This window comes from Calliphora vicina, chromosome 1, assembly GCF_958450345.1.
Source record: "Calliphora vicina chromosome 1, idCalVici1.1, whole genome shotgun sequence".
NCBI classification, from domain to species: domain Eukaryota; kingdom Metazoa; phylum Arthropoda; class Insecta; order Diptera; family Calliphoridae; genus Calliphora; species Calliphora vicina.
The window spans coordinates 63,647,073-63,670,538 of record NC_088780.1 but is presented as its reverse complement, the minus strand read 5'-3'; the positions used below and the strand labels follow the sequence as shown (position 1 = coordinate 63,670,538).

At 30.2% G+C, this 23,466-nt stretch overlaps 1 protein-coding gene across 1 annotated transcript in view; it reads right to left on the bottom strand.

The window, feature by feature from the left end:
- Window positions 1-23,466, bottom strand: part of LOC135963152 (aminopeptidase N) — a 153,779-nt gene that overhangs the window by 34,501 nt on the left and 95,812 nt on the right. The window contains exons 8-9 of the mRNA XM_065514926.1: window positions 22,751-23,445; window positions 7,878-8,061 (exon numbers count right to left, since the gene is read on the bottom strand). Coding sequence (XP_065370998.1) covers window positions 7,878-8,061; window positions 22,751-23,445 — 879 coding nt within the window. The remainder of the gene's footprint in view (window positions 1-7,877; window positions 8,062-22,750; window positions 23,446-23,466) is intronic.

Below are 23,466 nucleotides of genomic sequence, written 5' to 3'. Positions count from 1 at the left end.
ACGAGACTAAATTTCAGGTAAATCATGAAAACGATTTCCGTAAAGTAATTACCGAATTTGATAAAAACTTTTACACATAAAGAAAACTTTTACACAAACTCCGTACGCACTGTAGTAATCATAACATCGCCCCCTGTTATCAAAATGGAAAAAGATTTGCATGTGTTTTTTTACCGTTATTCTACAGTGAATTGCAAGTCATTATGTTTAGTTTTAAAAAGTGTAGACACAATGGAAAAAGAAGCTAGAGATAAAATTGTGCACAAATATCTAGAAAATCCGACTTTGTCTGGTTAAAAGAAAAATCTGATTTTCGGCAGATATCAGGTCAAAAATTTTACGTCTCGGCAGCTCGAGGTTGTGTTGCCTTTAAATATGAATACTTAAAATTGAACAAAAATATTACTTTGGCAGGCGCAGCTACGGTTTGAAGAGTCAATATTTTCAGAAATGTTTTTAAAGCATTTTCAGAATTATATATTAAAAGAGAATTTGGAAAAGCGATTGCTGTCATTTATAAGACATCACACATCTGATACAAAGTTTTAGCCAAGTTGTCATTACACAATGAGAAGTTGTCATTACTCAAATACAACTATGAAGTAGTATAATGAGAATAATATTGATGTTATACCAAAACACATCAATTAAACAATTTGCCCAAATCCTCGTCCAATCGAAATATATTGGGCAATTGTTAAACGTAAATTGGAAAAGAGTGCAGGTACAGTAAATAACCAGATTTTGATGAGAACAAAGTGCAATAAATATGCTGGAATAACGATAGAAGTGGGAAGAAAAGTTGTGCAGCTATTAATGGGAGGCATAAGAAGAAAAGCCAGAAAATTTATTCGCAATTAAGACACATAAACCTAGTTATATTTTTTTAAAGCTTAATAAATTATTTAATTTCATGTATAAAATGTTAACATACGTTGTTTCATTTAAAAGTTATGCTCGCTTTAATCCGTACGGATTTTAAGTGACCACTTCTTTATCAATTGAAGTGTCTCCAAATCGTTATTAAAGGTATTGACTCTTGTGTAGATCCTGATGACTTTAAACTGAAGAAAAATTAACCAGTTAAAATATTTCTTGCATCGTAAAATTACAGTAGAAGAGATCGGGACCCGTCCAGTTTTTAAATTGTCAAGAATATGGTCATACTAGGGCATATTGCAAACTACTACCCGTTTGCGTGGTGTGTGGCGAATTGCATGATTCTACCCAATGGGATAAATCCAGGAACGACTCAAATGTAAATAAAATGCAACAATTACTACTGTATATACTAGGGTATTCGTTGGACTAATGATCGTTCGATTAATCGAATAATTTCTTACGAATAATTATTCGAACAATTTAAAAATGGCCATTTTCGAATAAGGAATAATTCGAACAAATTTATGTAGAATAATCGAATAAAACGAATAAATGTTCATAAATAATTCCAAATTTAAATAAGTAATAATGACTCACAAAAATTGTATTGTTTCTGAAATTCGACAAATAACTAAAAACAAAGGGACTTTCGATCACTGTAGATGAGTGTTCCGATAGCTCCTTCTATAAATATATAAATATTACTGCAAGACGTTACAATTCTAAAAACATATCTTTCAAAATGTTTAACTTAGGATTTGAACCAATGAAAATAAAATGTACGAAATATTAGAGTAATCACAATTAATAATCAAAATATTAACTTAGATTAAAGTGGATTTGAAAGTGATGGAGAATGTGATTTTGAAACGGTCGTCGAAAGTGATATTGAGGATGACATTTATAATGATTACATTGAAATAGATGAAGGCCATGATCTTAAAATATATGTATATAAGTGATGTTATTAAACGCGCACGTAAGTGTTTCAAAATATTTAATAAATCGAATGATAAAATATTGCAAACTAACGTTTTGTTGCAAGAAAAGCATGGAGTTCGTCTTATACATGATTTGAACATCGCGTAATAAACTTTTTGAGTATTTGCAAATGCGTCAATCTTGCACTGCCTGACTTCAAATTAGCCACGTTCACTGACAATGATATCAAACTTTGGACAGATTCCCTTTATTGTGTAATTCCCCAAGACCACAACCCGAATTATATTTAATATTGTATTTAAATTCAGGATCATGTCCAACTTGCTCAAACATTTTAAAGCATCTCCCGAAGGGAAACTAAAGATCTTGCTAGTCAATTGATTGTTCGGGAGTTAATCTGATCAGAATATTTCTGATGAAAATTTAATGATGGACTTTGTTTTCGAATGTTGTTTAACATTATCAATACTTAAATTGTTAACGTTTTTTTTGTTTTTCTTTAACAATAAAATATTAAAAAACCGACATCAAAACTTCATTCTTTACTTTTTTTAAAAAAATTAAATTATTCGAATAATTCGATTAATTTTAAACGTGTGATCGAATTATTTGAACAAGTTAAAATCTCTTATTCGAATTATTCGTTTTATTCGAACAAGAGAAAAATCGAATAATTCGAATACCCTAGTAGATACCCAGTAAAATCGGTTAAAAATTTAAACACTCTATGAGCAACATGATGCAGGAAATGCTTAAAATGCAATCTATGTTATTGCAAACCAGTGTTGCCAATTCTTGGTGAACAAAAAGGGCTAAATTCTTAGAAAAAAAGGCTAAAAAGTATCTAAAAAAGGGCTAAAATTAAAAAAAAAATACATACATTTGACACAAAAACCAACTTAGAATGTTACATTTGGCTATGCAGAATAGACAAAAAATTAATATAACACACGTTCAAATGGAAGAAAATAAGAATATTTATTCCTGTATGTTGATCCTTAACTTTAAAATAACGTAATATGTGGCCACACGTATATCATATGCCGATGTTTTTAATAGCTAGGATTTATCACCTGGTCTGCAAAATGCTCCTATGCAAATTGTTTATATGAAGACAAATTATGTATAAAGAATCATTTTTGATAACTTCGAAATCGATGGAGAATATTTTGATAAGTGAATATATGGCAAATATGCCTCTCAAGTAATGCAGAAAAAAAATATTCTAAAAATTATACACGTCGTCGGAAAGAATTGATTTTCATTGGCAAACAAATAAAGTTTGCCATTAGTCAGTAAACATATCAAAACTAAGGTAGTCAAATTATTTGAATGCGTCCTTGATGCAAATAATAAAATGCTTGAGCAAAAATTTAAAGATATAATTTGAGAACTAGAGCAATTTTGAAGAATGTATGGAAGGTTCCAAAAATTTGTGTGTGATTAAATTGTTATTTTTAGTTAATTTTTGTATAATATTCCTGCAAATTTTTTTGAACTGATTTTATTAATTTTCAACAACAAAAATTTCAGATCATTATAGTAAATATATAAGTTTTGATTTAGCCATAAAAATGGCTAAATGAAAATAAAAAAGGCTAAAAAAATGGCTAAAGGCTAAATTAATTTTTTTGTGGCTAAACAAGATTGAAAAGGGCTAAATTGGCAACACTGTTGCAAACCATCCTAAAGCTACGTACACACGGTTGTCAGATTATCAGGAACATGCTCAGAAAATGGTTAACACAACCATGAGAACTTATGTTGAAACATATGGGTGTTAACCATTTATTGAACATTTTTTGACAATATTGTAAGAATATGACAACCGTGTGTACGTAGCTTAAATAAACCATGAACTGTTTGAAAAAATGTTTCTAGAATGCAATCGGCAAACGCCAACACAAAAACGAACTCGAATATTTTTTAAGAAGTCAACAAATTGATGTAATGCTGGTTTCTGAAACTCATTTGACGTCCAGAAGTTCATTCAAAAAATAAATGGATATGTAATATATTATACCAAAGATCCCAGAGGTAGAGCGTGTGATCTTTGCGAAGATTATCTGCAGGCTACTACGGTCTGTCTTGAAGATTTTCATCGAAACTTACTGATTTAATCGATATACTCACCCCCTAAATTTTTCAATTACAGAAATAGATTTTTTAAATCACTAGGCCCCATTTCCTGGCTGCTGGCGATTATAATACTAAGCACACATTCTGGGGATCACGACTAATTACCCCTATAGATGTGTTTTGTTTGATATAATTTCTAAAATGGGTTTGAAAAATATCCCTAGAGAAATGATTCAAGTTGAATACTCTCTGGAACTATCTTCAAATCACTTACCCACTATTGTTACTTTATTGAGCCCCCGATAAATTATGTATATCCCCGACTGGTAATTTAGCGATGACAGGCACAATAATTAATTGGCTCAAATATAAAGAATATCTCAGTACACATTGCTCGGAAAACATACCGCTAAGAACACCAGAAAACATCGATCACTCTCTTATCAATTTCGATAAAAATCTCAAACTGGCTGCTCAACATGCAACCAAAACCCCCGACAAATCAGATATAATATAATTATTTCTGCAGATGTCGAACGGCTCTTAAATGATAAAAGAAGAGTTCGAAGAGAGTGACAATTTCTCAGATCCCCCAAATACCTCGGAATACATCTCGATCGTCGCCTTACATGGAAAAGTCATATACAGTGGGGAGCACAAATGAGTACATGTTGGTACTTTGTGCATTTCTTATGGAATGAAAATAAAACAAATAAAGCAAATCATCGAAAAATATGCTGGACATTGTATGGTAATGAAGTGGAATTTCCTAGAGCTAAATAAAATGTAATTAATGAATACTTCTATCCAAATTAGTTAGTAGTTAAATTTGAACTATTTTTTTTTCATGCTAAATTTTTGGGATACTAAAATAAAATTCATAATAAATGCGAAATTAAGCTTCTTTTCTTGTCTCTTTTGTTGTGTCTTATTTCTGACTTTCAGGTTGAACTTTCCGTTTTGGTGTATTCTGGGACTTATAGTAAAATTTCACGGATAATATTTTTGCGGAACATTTTAACCCCTTGAATACCTGTTTAATGGAGTTTTTTGCACTTTTTTAAAAGAAGGACAAAAAAGACCTATGCCTTGAGGATTTAGAGGGTTAACATATTCTACAAAAACATTTTCCGTAACATTTTACATAAATTTGCTGAACACATTTTATACCTAAAATGTTAGGATCACATGGTGGGTGTTAGACCAATATTTTTTGGTGTTACAAACATCTCCACAAACGCATTATACCCTCCCCACTATGGTGGTAGTGTATAAAAACCCAATATGGACTTTCAAAAAATTAGCAAAAGATCTGAAGGTTCATCGTCACACTGTTTCAAAAGCCATTAACCCATATAAGGAAGATTTCAACGTTGAAAGGAAACCTGGTGGACGAGGTAATGTTCAAGAACAATACCGGACAAAAAAACAAATAAAATTCCCCAAGAAGTTTCTTGTGTGGCAAGCCATTTGCAATTGTGGCAAAGTAAACATATCATTTGACACGATAAACACAGATCTGACACAATAATGTCAATTTTGTACCACGGGAGGCAAATCCACCCAAGCAATTAAGGCGTAAGTGGACCACTTCATCCTAAAAGGTATCGGAAGCAATTATAAAATATTGAATGGGGGGATTTCCGGAATACCAATATTTTAATTAACGTATTTTGAGAATTTTATATTGAACGGTTTAAGTTTTATTTAACTTAAAAGTTTTTAAGTTTTTATTTAACTAATAAATTATAAAACTTAAAGATATAATACTGATCTCAAAAATGTGTGTTATTAGATAAATAAACTCCGATATATACTTAAGCAAGGTTTACATTATATGTTTATCACAAGTAATTAGATTTGTCGGACGACTATCCATTTTAGGAATTTCTTAATAAGAAATGATTCAAGTCTCATTACATCAGATATGTATTCCATTTGGTTTTATTTTTGTGGAGTACATTTAGAAAGTTTACACTTGAGACTATTTATTACAATTTGTCAAACTTTAAAAATGAAAACATAATTTAAAAGTTGAATCTTTTTCATTATTTTAAAAAGTATGTGTTGAATACTAAAACACGGCATAAATTGTTTATATTTATATTGTTTGATACATTAATCCTTTAAATTAATGTAATAATATTTTTTAATATTTATTTCGAATATAAATCGTAAAATTTTTTTCAGGGGATTTTTGGGGATTCGAATATAAATCGTAATGAGCCTTACTGATTCTGAGGTCGCTTGTTCTTATTTGAACATGTGTCATCCTTATAACCTATCCATAACTGCTCATTTACTTATTCCTAAAAACACTTTACAAATGTTTAAAAAGCGGTGATTTCATGGAATAATTCACCGTATTTCAAATAATAACACTTTGCAGAATAATTCATTGCATTTTTGTTTAATGCCATATTGAAGACTGCAATGTAGTATTAAGTGGGTGTGTAGACATTTTAACCGCCTTATATCGACATACTGAATATGGTTCCTATTCGGGAACATTTTCCCGGTAAATTTTTTTTTTAGAAATTTACGATAAATTTTTGTCGGGTAATTCTTTATAAGTTTTCCTCTTAAAGTTGCAGTATTATTTCTGCACAGATAAAACGGATTCGTTGTTATTTTTTGCCAATCGAATGATTCGATTATATCTATAATTTTGTTTGGGACTAGCAATATAAAATTAGTTGATACAGAAAAATTACAATGTTAATAATCGAATTTTTATCACCCCAAAGTAAAACATCACCCCAAAGTAAAACATTTCAGCCAATTTCGTCATTTAGAATAAATTATTTTATTAGCAATCAATTCGATTACACAAGCAAAAGAATTTACTACGTGTGACAAAATAGAAAAATATTTTTTTAAAACAGGAAAAATAAACTATTAAGTTCTTAAAGGAATTAAGTATTAAGATTCATAACATTAATACTTCTAAGGTTAATCATATTTAAAGAAAATAATGATTTGAAAAATGTCTTCCGAAACTGATATTTTTCAGTTATGTAAAAGTAAGTCGGAACTATTAAATCTTTTAATAAACACATAAACATTATTGAATTTTGAGCGAATCCCGGGAATTACCGGGATTGTACAGATTTTTATAATATTTCCCGGGAATAAAAAAAGTTTGAGAAATTAGGAACCATTATAATTTATTTTACGTAATACAGTTATCATTATTATAAACAGTTATCATAGACATAAACCCAAACAAACGTATAGTGACATAAAGTATGGTCGGTCAAGCCCATAATATATAATACTCTACACAAAGTAAATGAGTAAAAACATTCTTTCAAAATGTCAAAAATTTATATTAGTGGGTGATTTTCGGAAGTTGGCCGTATATGGGAGCTATGACCAATTATGGACCGATCACCATGAAATTATGTCGTGATTTATGTCTATATGGAAATTATTTATGTTGAATTTTATGTGTATACCAACCTTTTTAGGAAATTTATACACGTTAAAGTGATTTTCGGAAGCGGGTTTATATGGGAGCTATGACTAATTTTGGACCGATCGCAGCTAAATTTGGTGACACGAATTTCGTATGTATGAAACTTATTTGGAGTGAAATTTGTGTAGATACATAAATAAATTAAACATTTATGACCGATAAAGTCCAATTTGGGAAGGACTTTTGTATGGGGACTAGGTGAAATAGTGGACCGATTTCAGCCAGTTTTAATAGGCTTCGTCCTTGGGCCGGAACAATTATATGCACCAAATTTGATCGAAATATCTTCACCTGTACTTTACGCGCAAGGTTTACATGGACAGCCAACCAGCCAGACGGTCGGACGGACGGACATCGTTTAATCTACTCAGAAAGTGATTCTAAGTCGATCGGTATATTTTACAAACATCTATACAAACGCATTATACCCTCCCCACTATGGTGGGGATAAACACTCAATTACGTCTTAGTCACAAAACGACAAAAATTTACATACCTCAAATTTTTTATGAACATCAGACATGTCAATGTGTCTTCCAATATGATCTATAAACGTAAATACCGGATTCCAAACAATGTGATTACGTTCAAACTTCATGAAAAGTGTCATATTTAAAGCTGTTGCGAAGCTTAAATCTCCTGCGTATGCTAAATTCCATGCATCATGTAATAGTTTGGCTCTGAAATAAAAATATATACATATATTTGTTATTGGCAATAACCAATTATAAGTAATTTGTAATTGGTAAATGCCAATTACCAATTAAATGTAATTTGTAATTGGTGAATGTCAATTATCAATTACATATAATTGGTAGTTGGTTATTGCCAATTACAAATTACATGTAATGGGTAAAAATTAATTGAAATATAAAGTAATTGATAAAAAATGAGTAATGATTACTTTTAAAGTATTTATTACCAACAAAATAATTATTAAATAACTCGTACATTACACAATATACAAAACATAAAAAAATTTAACAGAAACCAAATATGTTATTACTAGGGGGCGGATTAATATGTAAATGCATGTTTTTTTCGAATGTCCAAATAAAAGGTAGACTAATTATCTATTATAATCAGAGAAAGGGGGTAGTGCACTAAATTAGCAGTTTTCACTAAAAGTTAGTGATAGTGCAAAATTTTTCACTATCACTAATAGCTATTTAGTGGTGAGCCTCACTAAGCAATAGTGGTAGTGGTACAAGAAAGTTTTTCACTAAAATTAATTTAGTGATAGTGAAAGCCATTTTTTTAAAGCTTAGTGCAAATTTTTTTTCTCCACTAACAGGATAGTGGAAAAATATAATCATTCACTAATGTTAATGGAACTCAAATACATATCATTATATTGAATTGTTTTATACTTTTTTTATTTTTATTATTTATTAAATTAATTAATACTAATATTAAAAACCTTAGTGCACTAAATATTTAATGCACTACCCCCAACTCTGATTTAGAAGAATAATAAAAATAAAATTGCTGTATAAATTTATATATTTTTATCAAAAAATAGCTTAAAACTTAGGGTGTTTAAAAAAATTTACAATAAAACAAGTAAGAGAGCTATATTCGGCTGTGCCGAATCTTAAATACCCTTCACCAAATTATACTTTAAAATAAATTTTTTAAATATTTTTAGGTAAACATAATTAAATTTTTTTTTTAATTGTTTTTAAAATTTTTTTTTTTTGAAATTGTTTTTAAAATTTTTTTTTCCAAATTTTATAAAAAAAAAAAATTTTTAATTTTTTTTTTTTGGAAAAAAATGTATGACAAAAAAATTTTTTGATGAAAAAAAAATTCGGGTTAAAAAATATTTTTCCCGATTTTGACCCATTGTAGGTCCAACTTATTATAGCCTTATCTACATCGTTGGAATGGACTTTGAAATATCTATCATTAGAATATCCATATTGTATATATTAATGACTTAGTAATCCAGATATAGATCAAAAATAGGTCAAAAATCGAGGTTGTCCCGGTTTTTTGCTCATATCTCCGTTATTTATGGACCGATTTTGCTGATTTTAAATAGCAAACTTCTCGAAAGCATGTCTGACAGAATTATTGAAGATTTGGATCCCGAAGATATCTGAGGTCTTCAGAAAATTGATTTCAACAGACAGACGGACATGGCATAATCGACTCCGCTATCTATAAGGGCACTGCTACACGTTCAATATATATTGTGATATTTGGATCGCGATCCATTGAAATGGATCACGCAAAATGAGGTTATTCTGCGATTTGGATCGTGATCCATCAATACCGTATGCTACACGTTCAATAAATATCGCGATACTGGATCGCTGTCAATATATATTGAACGTGTAGCAGTGCCCTAAGGATCCAGAATATATATACTTTATAGGGTCGGAAATGAAAAATGTAGAATGTAGAAATTAAAAATGGAATGACAAACTTATATATACCCTTCTCACGAAGGTGAAGGGTATAAAAATCTTTTGCCTGGATCAACTAGATCAGTTGTGAGTAACGGAGGGTTAATTATTTTATGATCTAACAATACTATACATATATAAATAGAATTTCTGAATTTAAGGAATAAGTTTTTATTGTTTTACAAAATAAAAAATAACGTAAAACTGTCATTCCAAAAAACATGATAGGTCGCTCATGACACCTGACAAATGTTCTGTTGATGTATCAGTATAGTAAAAAAGTGCATAAGATTTCTGTTTTCAATTGCAATTATTATTTTAAAAATAACAATTATGTATTTCTCTTTTTCATTATTATTTTATGAAATATATGTACTTACAAACTGTAGCAACACTCTTCATTTCATTCTACGTCACCAAGGCGAATCTATAGAAGGTGACGACAGAACTACAACAAATACAACATGTACAAAAACAACAGGTACTTTGTTTTTGTAAAAAGGTAAGTGAACTGTCAAAGTTGCCTGTGGTTGTTTTTGCTTTTGGGTTTGTTGTATTTTTCGCCACAACAAACACAAGTGAATTGACAGTTTACTTGTCTAAACAACTGAATAAAAAAAATAAACAGCTGTTCTTCTGTCGTCACCTTCTATAGATTCGCCTTGCAACTGAATATAAAAAACAATCAGCTGTTCTTCTGTCGTCACCTTCTATAGATTCGCCTTGGTGCAAAGCACATGCCTAGGCGAATTTATATACAAGGTGGTGTCGGTGGCGAATTCAGGCAAATACGAGCGAATTCATGCATTTTTTATATATGGAGTTTGACATTCGAAACAATGGGAGAGTGGTTTTGAATTTCAAACTCCATATATAAAAAATTAATGAATTCGCTCGTATTTTCCTGAATTCGCCACCGACACCACCTTGTATAAAAATTCGTCTTGGCACATGCCAAGGCGTATTCATATAAGGTGTCTTCATCCCTACAGCAAGTACAACAATACAAAAACCACATACATTTTGTTTTTGTTTTTTATCCAATCTGTCAAAAAACACAAGTAAGGCGAATTCAATATTGAAGTGGAATTTAGCAAAAAATAAGTCAGGGCACACTAAGAAAGGTGACTGCATCACTACAACAATACAAAAACAACAGGTACTTTGTTTTTGTTAAAAAGTAGGTGAACTGTCAAAGTTGCCTGTTGTTATTTTTGCTTTTGGGTTTGTTGTATTTTTCGCCACAACAACCACAAGTGAATTGACAATTCAAACTGAGTAAAAAAAATAATCAGCTGTTTCATCGCAGTCACCTTTCTAAGTGTGCCCTGAAATAAGTGTAATATATATTTTTTTGCTTCATTTCATGTGGAGGATGTTAAAATATTCGATGATGAGTTCAAACGTGTGGAGAGACAGAAGAAATTGAATATATAAAAACAGAAAATAGTGGACGCATTAAAAACACACAAATCCAAACACACACATATATATGGCGCGCACCAACACAAACATAAATTTTGACAGTTCGGATAAAACAGCTGATGATCAGCTGGGCTAATGAGGACACCTTATATGAATTCGCCCAAGGCGAATCTATAGAAGGTGACGACAGAAGAACAGCTGTTTATTTTTTTTATTCAGTTGTTTAGACAAGTGAACTGTCAATTCACTTGTGTTTGTTGTGGCGAAAAATACAACAAACCCAAAAGCAAAAACAACCACAGGCAACTTTGACAGTTCACTTACCTTTTTACAAAAACAAAGTACCTGTTATTTTTGTACATGTTGTATTTGTTGTAGTTCTGTCGTCACCTTCTATAGATTCGCCTTGAATTCGCCTTAGCACATGCATTTCCATTTGTGTACTCTTTTATTTTTTCACTACTTCATAATATGAAGTTCATATGCATTTTAAGCGCTCTCTCGTTGGCCACCACTGGTATACATACCAGGGATGGCAAAATTGTACTTTTTTTGGTACAATTTGACCTTAAAAAGTACAATGGTACACCAATGACTCATTTGGTACAATTTGAAAATTTATTTCACAGTTAATATATTTAAACCAATTTACGAATTTATGTTCTCCATCAATTATACCAAAATATTAACAATAACATTTGTATACCCTTCACCTTCGTGAGAAGGGCATATATAAGTTTGTCATTCCGTTTGTAATTTCTACAATATAATTTTCCGACCCTTTAAAGTGTATATATTCTTGATCCTTATAGATAGCGGAGTCGACTAAGCCATGTCCGTCTGTCTGTTGAAATCAATTTTCTGAAGACCCCAGATATCTTCGGGATCCAAATCTTCAGTAATTCTGTCGGACAGACTTTCTTGAAGTTTCCTATTTAAAATCAGAAAAATCGGTCCACAAATGTTTGCTCTTACATGTGATTTGTAAGATCAAACAACGTCAAAGAAAATAAAACTAAACATTTGTTTTGAATTGTCGTAAGTAAAAAGAGTTTTTGAAATAAATAAAAGAATTAAAATATATTTTATTTAGGGGTTACGTCTTTTTGAATTTTAATGAAAATCGAAAACGGCAGAACTTGTTCAGGTTTATTACTTTGTCGCAAAGCCGCATATAATAGCAACAAAATGAGATATCGGTCATAAAAATCGATTGATTATTTTCGAATTTATTCACAAGTAAATTCGCTAATTTTCACAAAATTTTACTGTTTTGTTTGATATACATAAAATTGAGTAGTTAATGTGTTAGAAGAGTTGAATAACTTTTACAATTTTCATCCGATTTGAAATATTTCGTTAAGAACTAAATTTTCTTTATACATTGGAATACATTTTTATAAGCCTTCATATCAAAATAAGCAATGAAAAGTAATGAAATCAAAAAAGTTGATAAATTTAGTTTTTTTTAGATATTCAAAACAAAAACAATAATTATAACTTAAAAATGTATCAAAGAATGCACGACATTTTAAAGAGTAATCAGTTTTCTTTCCAAACCCCAACAAAAATTAGTGAATGTGTCTTTTAAAATCATCAATATTTTGATCGAGCTGTAAAGTAATAACCCAACAGTTAAGAAAGTAGTAAACATATCCCTTATAGACTAATGTTTGATGACTTGGCTGACTCCAATTTATATATTTTCGGTCATTTGACACGTATGTGCTATTTGTATAGCAGAGAGAAGTCAATTAGTTACTTTATGCATCCCATGTAATCTAGCGTAAAGACAATTGTCACTTAAGTGCCTCTAAGTATTACATTCGTCTCTAAATAATGCAAAGGATAAATTGGGACATTCACGTGTTAAAATAACTAGTCCCGTAGCTAGTTATGTAACTAGTCGTCATCCTAAATGATAGGTTAAATCACTAGTCTCATAGAACTGCTGGGAAATGACTGTCAGAAGCGGTAAAACTTTGTATCTATGTGAAGTTACAAAATCGTTTAATAACGAAATCTCTTAAAATGATAATTTTCAATTGCTCATAGATGAAGAAGTTAGTCGACAACATTTAGTGATATTTCTATAACAAATTCGACAAATATGTTGCCCATTGACGACAAAAAATTAAGTTTTTATTAAAAACTTGGATAATATGCACATAAATATGCATTTTGATCTTAAATATAACTAAATATGCATTATCAATAAAATATGCAAAAATATGCCTTAACAAATCAATGCCATTTTACAGAAAAATGTGCGATTCTAATCAGAGTTGGAGGTAGTGCATTAAATATTTAGTGCACTAAGGTTTCCACTAAATCCCACGATAGTGACAACATTTTTATTTTCCACTATTTTTCATCACTATAGTGGTAGTGAAAAATATTTTAACTACCACCACAAAAATTAGTGGTAGTGAAACATATTTTAACTACCACTATAGTGATGAAAAATTAGTGGTAGTGAATATTTTTCCACTACCACTAAATATTAGGCTTTAACTTATGAGGTGGTGGTAAATTTTACACCCTCTCTTCATTTTTTTAAAGTTTTATCAAAAAGGCTTGCGAAATAAAGTGCCTGCTTTTTTGTTTCAAATAACATTTTGCTTTCTTTTTTTAATTTTTTTAAATTAAAATTGTTGTATCTTATTGTTAAAAAGCAAATATTAACGAAAAAATATTTTTTAAAGTGAAATTTTTTGCAAAAATTATAAGGTGTAAAATTTACACCACATCTGTGACTATGTCAAAAATGTTCACGTCATAAGTTAAAGGTTAGTCGTAGTGAAAATTTTGCACTACAATAAAATAGTGCAAATTTTAACAGTCACTACATGGATGCTTTAATTATATTATATGCACTAAAATCTCAAAAAATGGTGTTTATAGAAATATTCCAAACAAATTGAAAATATAGTCAACATAATTTTATTTTATTATTTTTTATTGTATAAAAAAAAAATAAAATAAAAACTTTAAATTTTTAAATAAAGTAAATTTCTGGAATTAAAATCTTAGCAATTGAATTTGTATTAGTATAATCTAACAACGTATATAACCTAATGTTACTACTTTAATATTAGTATTAATTAATTTAGTAAATAATAAAAATAAAAAAAGTATAAAATAATTCAAAAAAGTATAATTTAATGTATTTGAGTCCCATTAACATTAGTGAATGATTATATTTTTCCACTATCCTGTTAGTGGAGAAAAACAAATTTGCACTAAGCTGTAAAAAAAGGTTTTTCACTATCACTAAATTAATTTTAGTGAAAAACTTTCTTGTACCACTACCACTATTGCTTAGTGAGGCTGTTATTTTTCAACTGACCACGAAATAGCTATTAGTGATAGTGAACAATTTTGCACTATCACTAACTTTTAGTGAAAACTGCAAATTTAGTGCACTACCCCATCTCTGTTCTAAATACTTTGGCCCATAATCATAGTCAAAAATAAAAAATACTTTAAGAGAATTAAACTCGACTTTACTTAAGAGTGGACTTTAGGTCTATCATAGACAAGTTAAAGTATACTTCTGACGTTGAAGTCGACTTTAAATATAAAACTAGCTGAAGCTGTTATTAACTCGTTTAACAACAGTATCAGCTGTTCTTCACCAAGCAAAAAAGTTCGTCAAAAAGTAAAAAATGTTTAAGTTACAAGATATTGGTAGAGATTTTGCAATTATTGAACAGTTATCAATAAAATTAGTACCAAAATATCCTAATTATGATATTAATCTTGGAAAACCATTTTTCCACAACAAATAACTTTTTTTCTTTAGTTGTCCCGGTTACTTTTATTTGTTTACCTTTTTTGTTTTTTTTAATTTTGTATGTCGGCTGTTCAGCCACTTGTTGCCACTTGTCTGTTTTTTGTTGTATATTGTATGAAAACATTTTCTACATTTGCGGTGGCACCCAGTTAAAGTCGGTTCAATTTAAAACATACTTTAATTTTGACTATGGTTGCAAATTAATAAAAAGCAGGTTTTTATTTTAAAGTTGTTTTTAAAAAGAACCGACTTTAGTGTTTGACTATGATTATGGGCCTTTGAATTTAATATTGTTTCTATTTTTTCGAAATAAAAATTGAAGAGATTATTTTCAAACGCGCCTTTCTTTTATTGATAACAATTTGATACATTGCGACTAGTCTCGATTGAAAATGATTGCTACTAACGGAGGGTTAAGTTAATGTTGAAAATACCTTTATACAAATTGTATCATAAAACTATTTTTCTTTCGTATTTTTAGTAGAAATTTTGATCATATTTACATATCCATATAAGTTGTAAAAATCAGGTAAAAAATATATACATATTTTGCCAATTGATAACTAACATTATGTAAATGGGAAAACCCCAAAAAATTGCGACAATGTTCATTTTGGTTTAGTTATTGTTACATTTTTATTTTGGATCACAATTATCAGATCATCAAAATATTTTTCCTTTTTCAAATTCCAGTTAATATTGTTACGAAATTGTACTTGAATTCAAATATAACAATTTTAACGGATGATTTAAAAGTAGCAGAATGCTTTCAAATAACAGTGATGTAATAGCAAACTGTAACATATCTGTGGGCATTATTAACATTGAACAAAAGCATTCAGTTGACCATTGATCGTTAGTTGGCAACGCTGTTTGCTGCGACCGTATATTCGAATATTCAGTTAAAGAACGTTGTAGAAAATACACCACAGATGGCGTATGTATTAGAAACCTCTAGACAGTTAAAGAGAAATCTAGAGTGCAGATGGCAGTGTTATAAATAGTGGCAGAGGTTGCAGTCGTTAGTGAGTTTATCAGAGACGCTTTTCGAACAAACATCAACTGAGTGCTGTGTTTTTCAAGTGAATTCGTGTACATTATAAAGTGTGCCTGTATTTCTGCGAATTTATAAACGTGTATAAAAAACATTGAGTAACTATTTAATTTTGTGGTTGTTGTACATTTCAAATAAATAAAGAGTTGTTACAATTTTCAAACTACTAAACGGCTTTTATTTGCAATCAAAAGTATCCGGTTCATTTAAAGGAAATAAACCAACGTTTTGAAAAGGTTAAAACGTAACAATATCTTGAGATTTTTGGTAATTTTATTACGTGTTATACATTTTCCAATTAGAATTAGTAATAATTTAGTCCATATAGTTAGTGAATGTTCTGCTTAACAAATATTGTCTAAACATTTGGTTAGCATCGCAAATTAGAAATAATAAAAAATTAACCTTTTTCCGCAAAAATAAAAGTTTAAATAAATTTTTACGCATAAATCTCTAATTGTCAAAAGACTGTTTGTTTTTACAACTAACAACAGTAATAATTGATTTATTTCACTACAAGCAATTCTCAAAATTAAATGGTCATTATACAACATACTGAGCTAAAAGAGCGAAATAGTTCATTTCAGTGAGCTGAAAAGAGCGGTCACCTTACTGAGCTAATAAACCCAACTCTAGTGTACATACCTTTAGTTTTTTAAAACACAAAAATTTGCTATTTTAACGTAAAAAATATATTTTTTACTTCAATTTGCAGTGTTGCCATTTTAGCACTTTTAGTGCTAGATTTAGCATTTTGTTTCTTGCAAATGCATTGAAATTTTTAAAAATTATGCTAAATGCCTTTTATTTTTAAAAGAACTTGTTAATTAACTAAGAAATCTTTTGCCTTAAAATATTAAAAAATATTTCCATGTTTTCTATACAAAATACCCTAAATCATGTAAAGAGCCCAATAACAAACATTTTAGAAGAGTTCAAGTATAGTTTTACTAATATAAATATTATTCAAAATCAGTGTTCTTATATCTCAAAAAAAGATTGGGATGAAAAATCTGATACAATGATTTTTTGGATTCAAGTATATAATTTTAAAAATTCTGTCGGTGAAAATGTACTTAAAGAATTGTCTATTTTTCTATTGTCATTACTAATTTCACAATTTTCTAATGCCGAAGTTGAAAGACTTTTTAGTTTAATGGCTTTAATTAAAAATAAAATTCATAATCGAATTAAACCAGAATTGTTAAGTTCAATAATACAAATTGGAGAAGGATTAAAATTCGAAAATGCATGTTGTTACACTTACAATATAACTAATGATATTGCAAATAAAATAAGATCATCATTCAATTAATTATTTTGTATAATCAGTAGGTATTCTAATAGCTTTTGTATCGAATAATATTGATAAATGTATTAATAAATTAAAAATCTTATTTCATTAAAACATGGAAGTTATAAAAAATATTTGTTATTTTATTCTTTAAAACAAAAACAGAAATTCAATATAAAAGTATATTTAAAAAAACTATATATGTATATTTAATGTGAAATACATACAGTGAATGTCACTTAAAATCGTACACCATCGTAGTCAAATTTTATTCATTAGTTTTATAAAGTTGATGTTTTGGAAATATTTTAAAATGCTATTTTTATATTGTGTGTGCTATTACCTATCAGAAAATTGGGTATAATTTTAATTGCCCTTATCCACAAATAAAAAAATTGGGTAAGACTGTCAGTGCCCAGAATATCAACGCTTCATTTAAAATCGTAAAGGCACTAAAAAATAGCAAATGATACCCTACAAAGTATTAGGATTATTTAATATTAAAATTTTTTTAATTTTTAAAGTTTTAATTATAATTTAATATAATTGTACGAATTTAAGTGAAATATGAATTTTGTGATGTTCTTTAATTTTCATCAATATTTTTTTAACGAGTTGAGGTTTTGTTAACTTTTTTGTTGAAATACATATTTTTTGTTCCAATTAATAAAATGACTTTTAATTTTTTATATAATCACCAATTATTGCCTTTATAATTTCATAATATTTAAAAAAAAATATATTGTACGATTTTGAGTGACACTCACTGTATATATTTTTTAAAAATTAAAATATTTATTTAAATATTTTTGTACTACATTTTATAAAATAACCTACAATTTCTTATTCCCAATTTATTTTCAGAAAAATGTTTGAATTAATAATTCGTTACCTTAATATAGAAACGCCCTAACTCGTTTTTTTCCAAAATTTAGTTTTTTGCATACTTCGATAGATAATCCCGTAATACACCATTAATAAAATAAAATGTGACAACATTAAATTGGATGAAGACCTTCATAAAATGTTGTGTTAAAAAAAAATCATAACTACAGAAATTTAAGTTTTATTAAGTTGTTTTCTTCTCCTGTACATTAATGAAAATGTTAGTTAGGGCCTTTCTATATTAAGGTAGCGATATGAAATGTAATCTATTAAAACAAGTCAATAATTGTTATGAACAAAATTAGAAAAAACTTTAATTTATATTTGTAACATTTGAAATAAAAATTGTATTGTTACATTGAAAAAAATATACATTTTATGAAAGCTTAATTTTTTGCCTCTAGGTACTAAAGTACTAGGATCAAACCTAAAACTGTTTTTTCAAAATAACTCAAAGTTTTGAGGTTGTTTCAAAATCTTTTAAAAGGGTTTTAGTATGTCCTTACCTAGTCCTACAACCCCCATTAGGCCGATTTTCAAGTTCAGATAAAAAGTGTTATTTTGTAGCAGAGTGTTATTATTTAATATTGTTTAGAAATTTAGAAAAAAAAATTAAATGTAATTACCTTTTATGTAATTAGAATTACTATTTTATCAATTACTTGCAATTACATTACCACTTACCAATGGCTTTTACCAATTACCAATTACTTGTAATTGTAATTGGATTTGTAATTGGCATGTTTCAATTACTAATTGCTAGTAATTGGTATTTTTCAATTACCAATTACATGTAATGTAATGGTATACCAGTACTGGTGTTATTCGACGTTAGCTCGTTCATTAGCTAACCTTTTCAGCACTTAATACCGTGCCGGCAAATTTCCAGCATGTTGGAAGGTTGCTAATGTAACGCCAATTCCTAAAAAGGGAGAGGCTAACAACCCTGATATCGCCCAATAGCAATATGTTCTGCACTGTCCAAAGTTATGGAGTGCATGGTTAACTACCATCTTGTGAAATATTTAGAGTCCACCAATTTACTCAGCGATCGGGAGACTTGCTAGCCTTCGTTCCATACACCGTTTTGGCGATAGTAAAGTGGTGGCTCTAGATATTTCTAAAGCGTTTGATAGAGTATTGCATGGTGCGCTTTTAGCAAAACTTATTGCTTTTGGTGTCGGTAATAACTTCTCTCGATTTATATTGAGCTTTCTCAGAGATCGCACTATACGAGTTGTTATAGACGGAATTTCATCAAACGAGTTCAAGATCAATTCAGGGGTACCGCAAGGCTCCGTCCTTTCTCCTACTCTATTTCTTATCTTTATAAACGACCTTCTACGTCAAACTTCCAACCTTATCTACTCTTTTGCAGATAACAGCAACATTTGCCATTAATATGCATTCAATTATAGACCAAGCCTGTCGGAGATTGGGGCAATGAGGCAAAATATGAATGATATGCTCAACCAAGATCTTGTGACAATCTCTGAATGGGGTTGTGCGAATAGAGTCGATTTCAATGCACGCAAGACTCAATGTTGTATGTTAACTCACAAACGCACAACAGATCATGTTGCTCCATCTGTTTTCATGGGTGGTGTAAATATTAAGGAATCAGAAGCTCTTGATGTTCTAGGTATGAGTATTCAGTGCGATGTCCGCTGGACAAAACACTTGGTTTTCTAAAACGGTGGAAGAAATACTTCACTCCATCTGATCTCCTTACTATTTACACCACTTATATCCGACCTAAAATGGAATAAAACTCTCATGTGTGAGCCGGTGCTTCAAAGTCTATTTTGGAGTTACTCGACCGCGTAGAGGAGAGGGCGAAGATGCTTATCGGTGACAGTAGGGTATCCAGCTCTATTGACTCACTGGAACATCGTCGCAATGTGGGTTGTGTTTCACTGTTCTACCGATACTACAATGGTATGTGCTCTGCTAAAATTAGGGAAATGTTCCCGAAACCCGTAGTTTTTTATGCAACACACGCTCTTTGGCTAGGGCACATCAATTCGTTGTCGACTTGACAATAGATCGCACAACACATTACAGCGAAAATTCGTTCTTTAGCCGTACTGTCCGTATATGGAATAAGCTTCCCCCTGAAGTCTTTCCTGTCACTTTCAATATAGGAAAATTCAAATTAAATGTCCACAAACACTACTCCCTCTATCCTCCCTCCCATAACCTACTTTCCTAGTTCCAACACAATTCTTTGCATGAGTAGGGGTCATCCCCTGAGTGCTGGTCCAAGAAAAAAAAAAAAAAAACATACCCGAGGTGAGGACCTATGGTAGGCCCATGAGGTCCAAGTTCAAAACATAAACTCGACAAGACTTCCTCTTTGTGTATGTGAAATTTCATTATAATCGGACTTACCATTTAGAAGTTACGTATTTATTTCTCTCTATTTTTGCGTTTTGGGGAAAATAGGTACTGTACAAACTTATTTTTCTATTTTGAAAAGCAATAAACCCAACGATATCGAAATGATATCATATTGATGATATAAACTATAATATACGATATCGTTTGCGTGTCGCAATTATGATATCGTTTTCGCTAACATAATTCCCAATAAAAACGATAGTAAAATCGACATCCATCAGATTTTATTCTAAATGCTAAAATTATATATTTTTTATCTGAAGGAAAGGGAAACGTAACAAATCATATTTTTCATCTCATTCATATTGCATGTGCATTAGAATGAGTCAATTTGTATGGAGCCAAAAAAATGCAACAAGCGGTTATCAAAAACGTAATCTACAATGAATTCTAAGGATGTTTGCCGAAGAAACCATGGGTCTAAAATCAAATCCGAGCTTCCCGAAAATTTTCCTTTCGTATTTTATATTTTTGTTTAAATATACTAACATTTTATTAAGCCTTTTAAGAAACTTGAATGTTTGGAATTGTTCGAAAGGAAAGAAAGACAAAAAAGATGAATCTTTGCAAATGGAGTAGATTAACAATAAACTACACCCGAGGATGGTTACAAAATCTCATATTGTGGTTGTGCGAGAACCTAAAACCGATATTTTGGGTCACAGTGGGGGAAATGAAAAATAAAAAAATGTGCAAATAAACTTGTAAGTTCTAAACCGATAATCCGATTTTAATAAGTCGTTGTAGTCGTGTGTCAGCTACTGAATTATTTTAAAGACGACAGCTACAAAGTAAACAGCTGATTTATAATTCAGTGGTGCCACTTCAATAAAAACTAACCGTTAAAAATTCCAAAGTAATTAAGATTTAAACAATTATTTTGAGTAAACATATATATATGGTTATAATTAATTATGTACCTGTTATTAATTTACATCAATATGGTTATCAAAAACTTCTCTTAATTAAGTAAAAAAAATATATTTTTTTTAAGCACTCATTTGATTTACATTTTTTATTATATTAGCAACACTATTTCTGCTTTGTAGTTGACAGAAATAGAAATTAGTTTAATTCGGTTACAGCGGCAAAAGCAAATCGTCGTGTATCTGTGCTGTCGTCAAAAGAATCGTCTTCATATAAACGTGTGTATTCTAATTTTGACAGATTGAAGTTGGTAGCCTGCTGGCTTCAATGTGTTCCATGCATCACTGATATAGTTCTATAGATATAGAAGAATTAATAATTCATTTATATAAGGGGTACGTGACTCGCCCTCGTATACCCTTCCGATTTCGATGGAACGTGTTTTTTTAGAGTTACCCACAGCAAATTTAGTGTGTTTAACTATTGTAGTTCTATAGATATAGCACAGTTAATAATTATTTTATCTGACTTCCCCCTCCTACATCCCTAACATTTTGTTAAAATATGCGGATTGGTCTGAGAGATATTAATAAATCCGTGAAAAAGGGCATTTGACTTCACTGTAGGTTCACTGTATTCCTAGAATTTGAAAATAATTTTTTTTACTACTGTTAGATCATAAAATAATTAGGTTAATGCTAAAAAAAACAAAATTCGTGTACTTATGAGAGGCACTGTGTACCGTCTATCAGTTCAGTGGCACATGTTTTGAAATGTTAAAGCTTTGGCATAAACTGCATCTACAATAAATTTCTTACCATATTATTAGATTTTGACATAACCTTTTTAAACTGGTTTCTACGCCCCAAAAGTTTGGTGCGTACTTAAAGTGTCATTAGGTTCAAAACCAACAGTTATTTAATAAATTGATGTGAAAAGCATAACAAGCATACCTAATCAATTGGAAAATCCAATTTTGACAGCGCGTTTAATAGTGAAGTTTGTTGCAAAACACAACAAATGTAAACAAAAAAATATATTTGTTATTAGAAAATGGAGGTATTTTCTTTTATATTTCTTATATAATTTAGAATTTAACGTAGCGTTGCCGCTGTTGTTTAGGTATGGTATTTCAGCGTTAAAGCTAAGCGGAAATAAACATTCCGCCTTACGCTTTTGTTTAGGTAGGCCTGTAAAAAAGAGGAAATTACGAAAGAAGTTAAATAATTATATTAACCTTGTATAGGTAGGAATATATTTTAGACCATCATCAGTCTGTAGAAAAGTCGAGAGTAAATTCCAATTCGTTGTATCGTAGTTTACTGGAAATGGCCCTATTTCTTCTGGGTTAATAATAATAAACTTGTCAGGATTTGGCAAATCGTTTAGGATCTGGCTCCTCTTCTTTTCGATCCACACTTCTGGTTTGGTGTTTGAGAAGTTTAAATTTTGTTCTTGGATGGTGACCAAAGGTATCCACCATAGCATTTTATCACGTTCAGGGACGTCGTGTGGCCGTTCTCTTAGATACACTTTTTGACTGATTGTAGCCGTTTTCTTGGTGTAATCTCGTTCAACATTTACTACCGGCAACCGATCTTTTGTGATCCACGATCCAGCTATTTCGGCAATGCTATACTGTGCTGGCAAAGTTTCATCAAGTATGGCTTGTTTCGATAGGGCGTCCCACAAATCGTCACCAAAGAATGTGCCATAATGGCGATCAGCAATAAATTTTCTTACACCAGCCTGAAAAGTGGACCCACCAAGAGTATAATTAAGCATTCGAATTACAAGTTCCGTTTTATAGGATGTAGTTTCCTGCTTCATGCCCGTTATGCGTGAATGGGGGTATCTCTTGCTGAATTCGTAGTAAAGTGAATACAATACGGTCATAGGATATTTCCCATTAAACTCGATGCCATTGTCAATCTATAATATGTTAAATTAAAG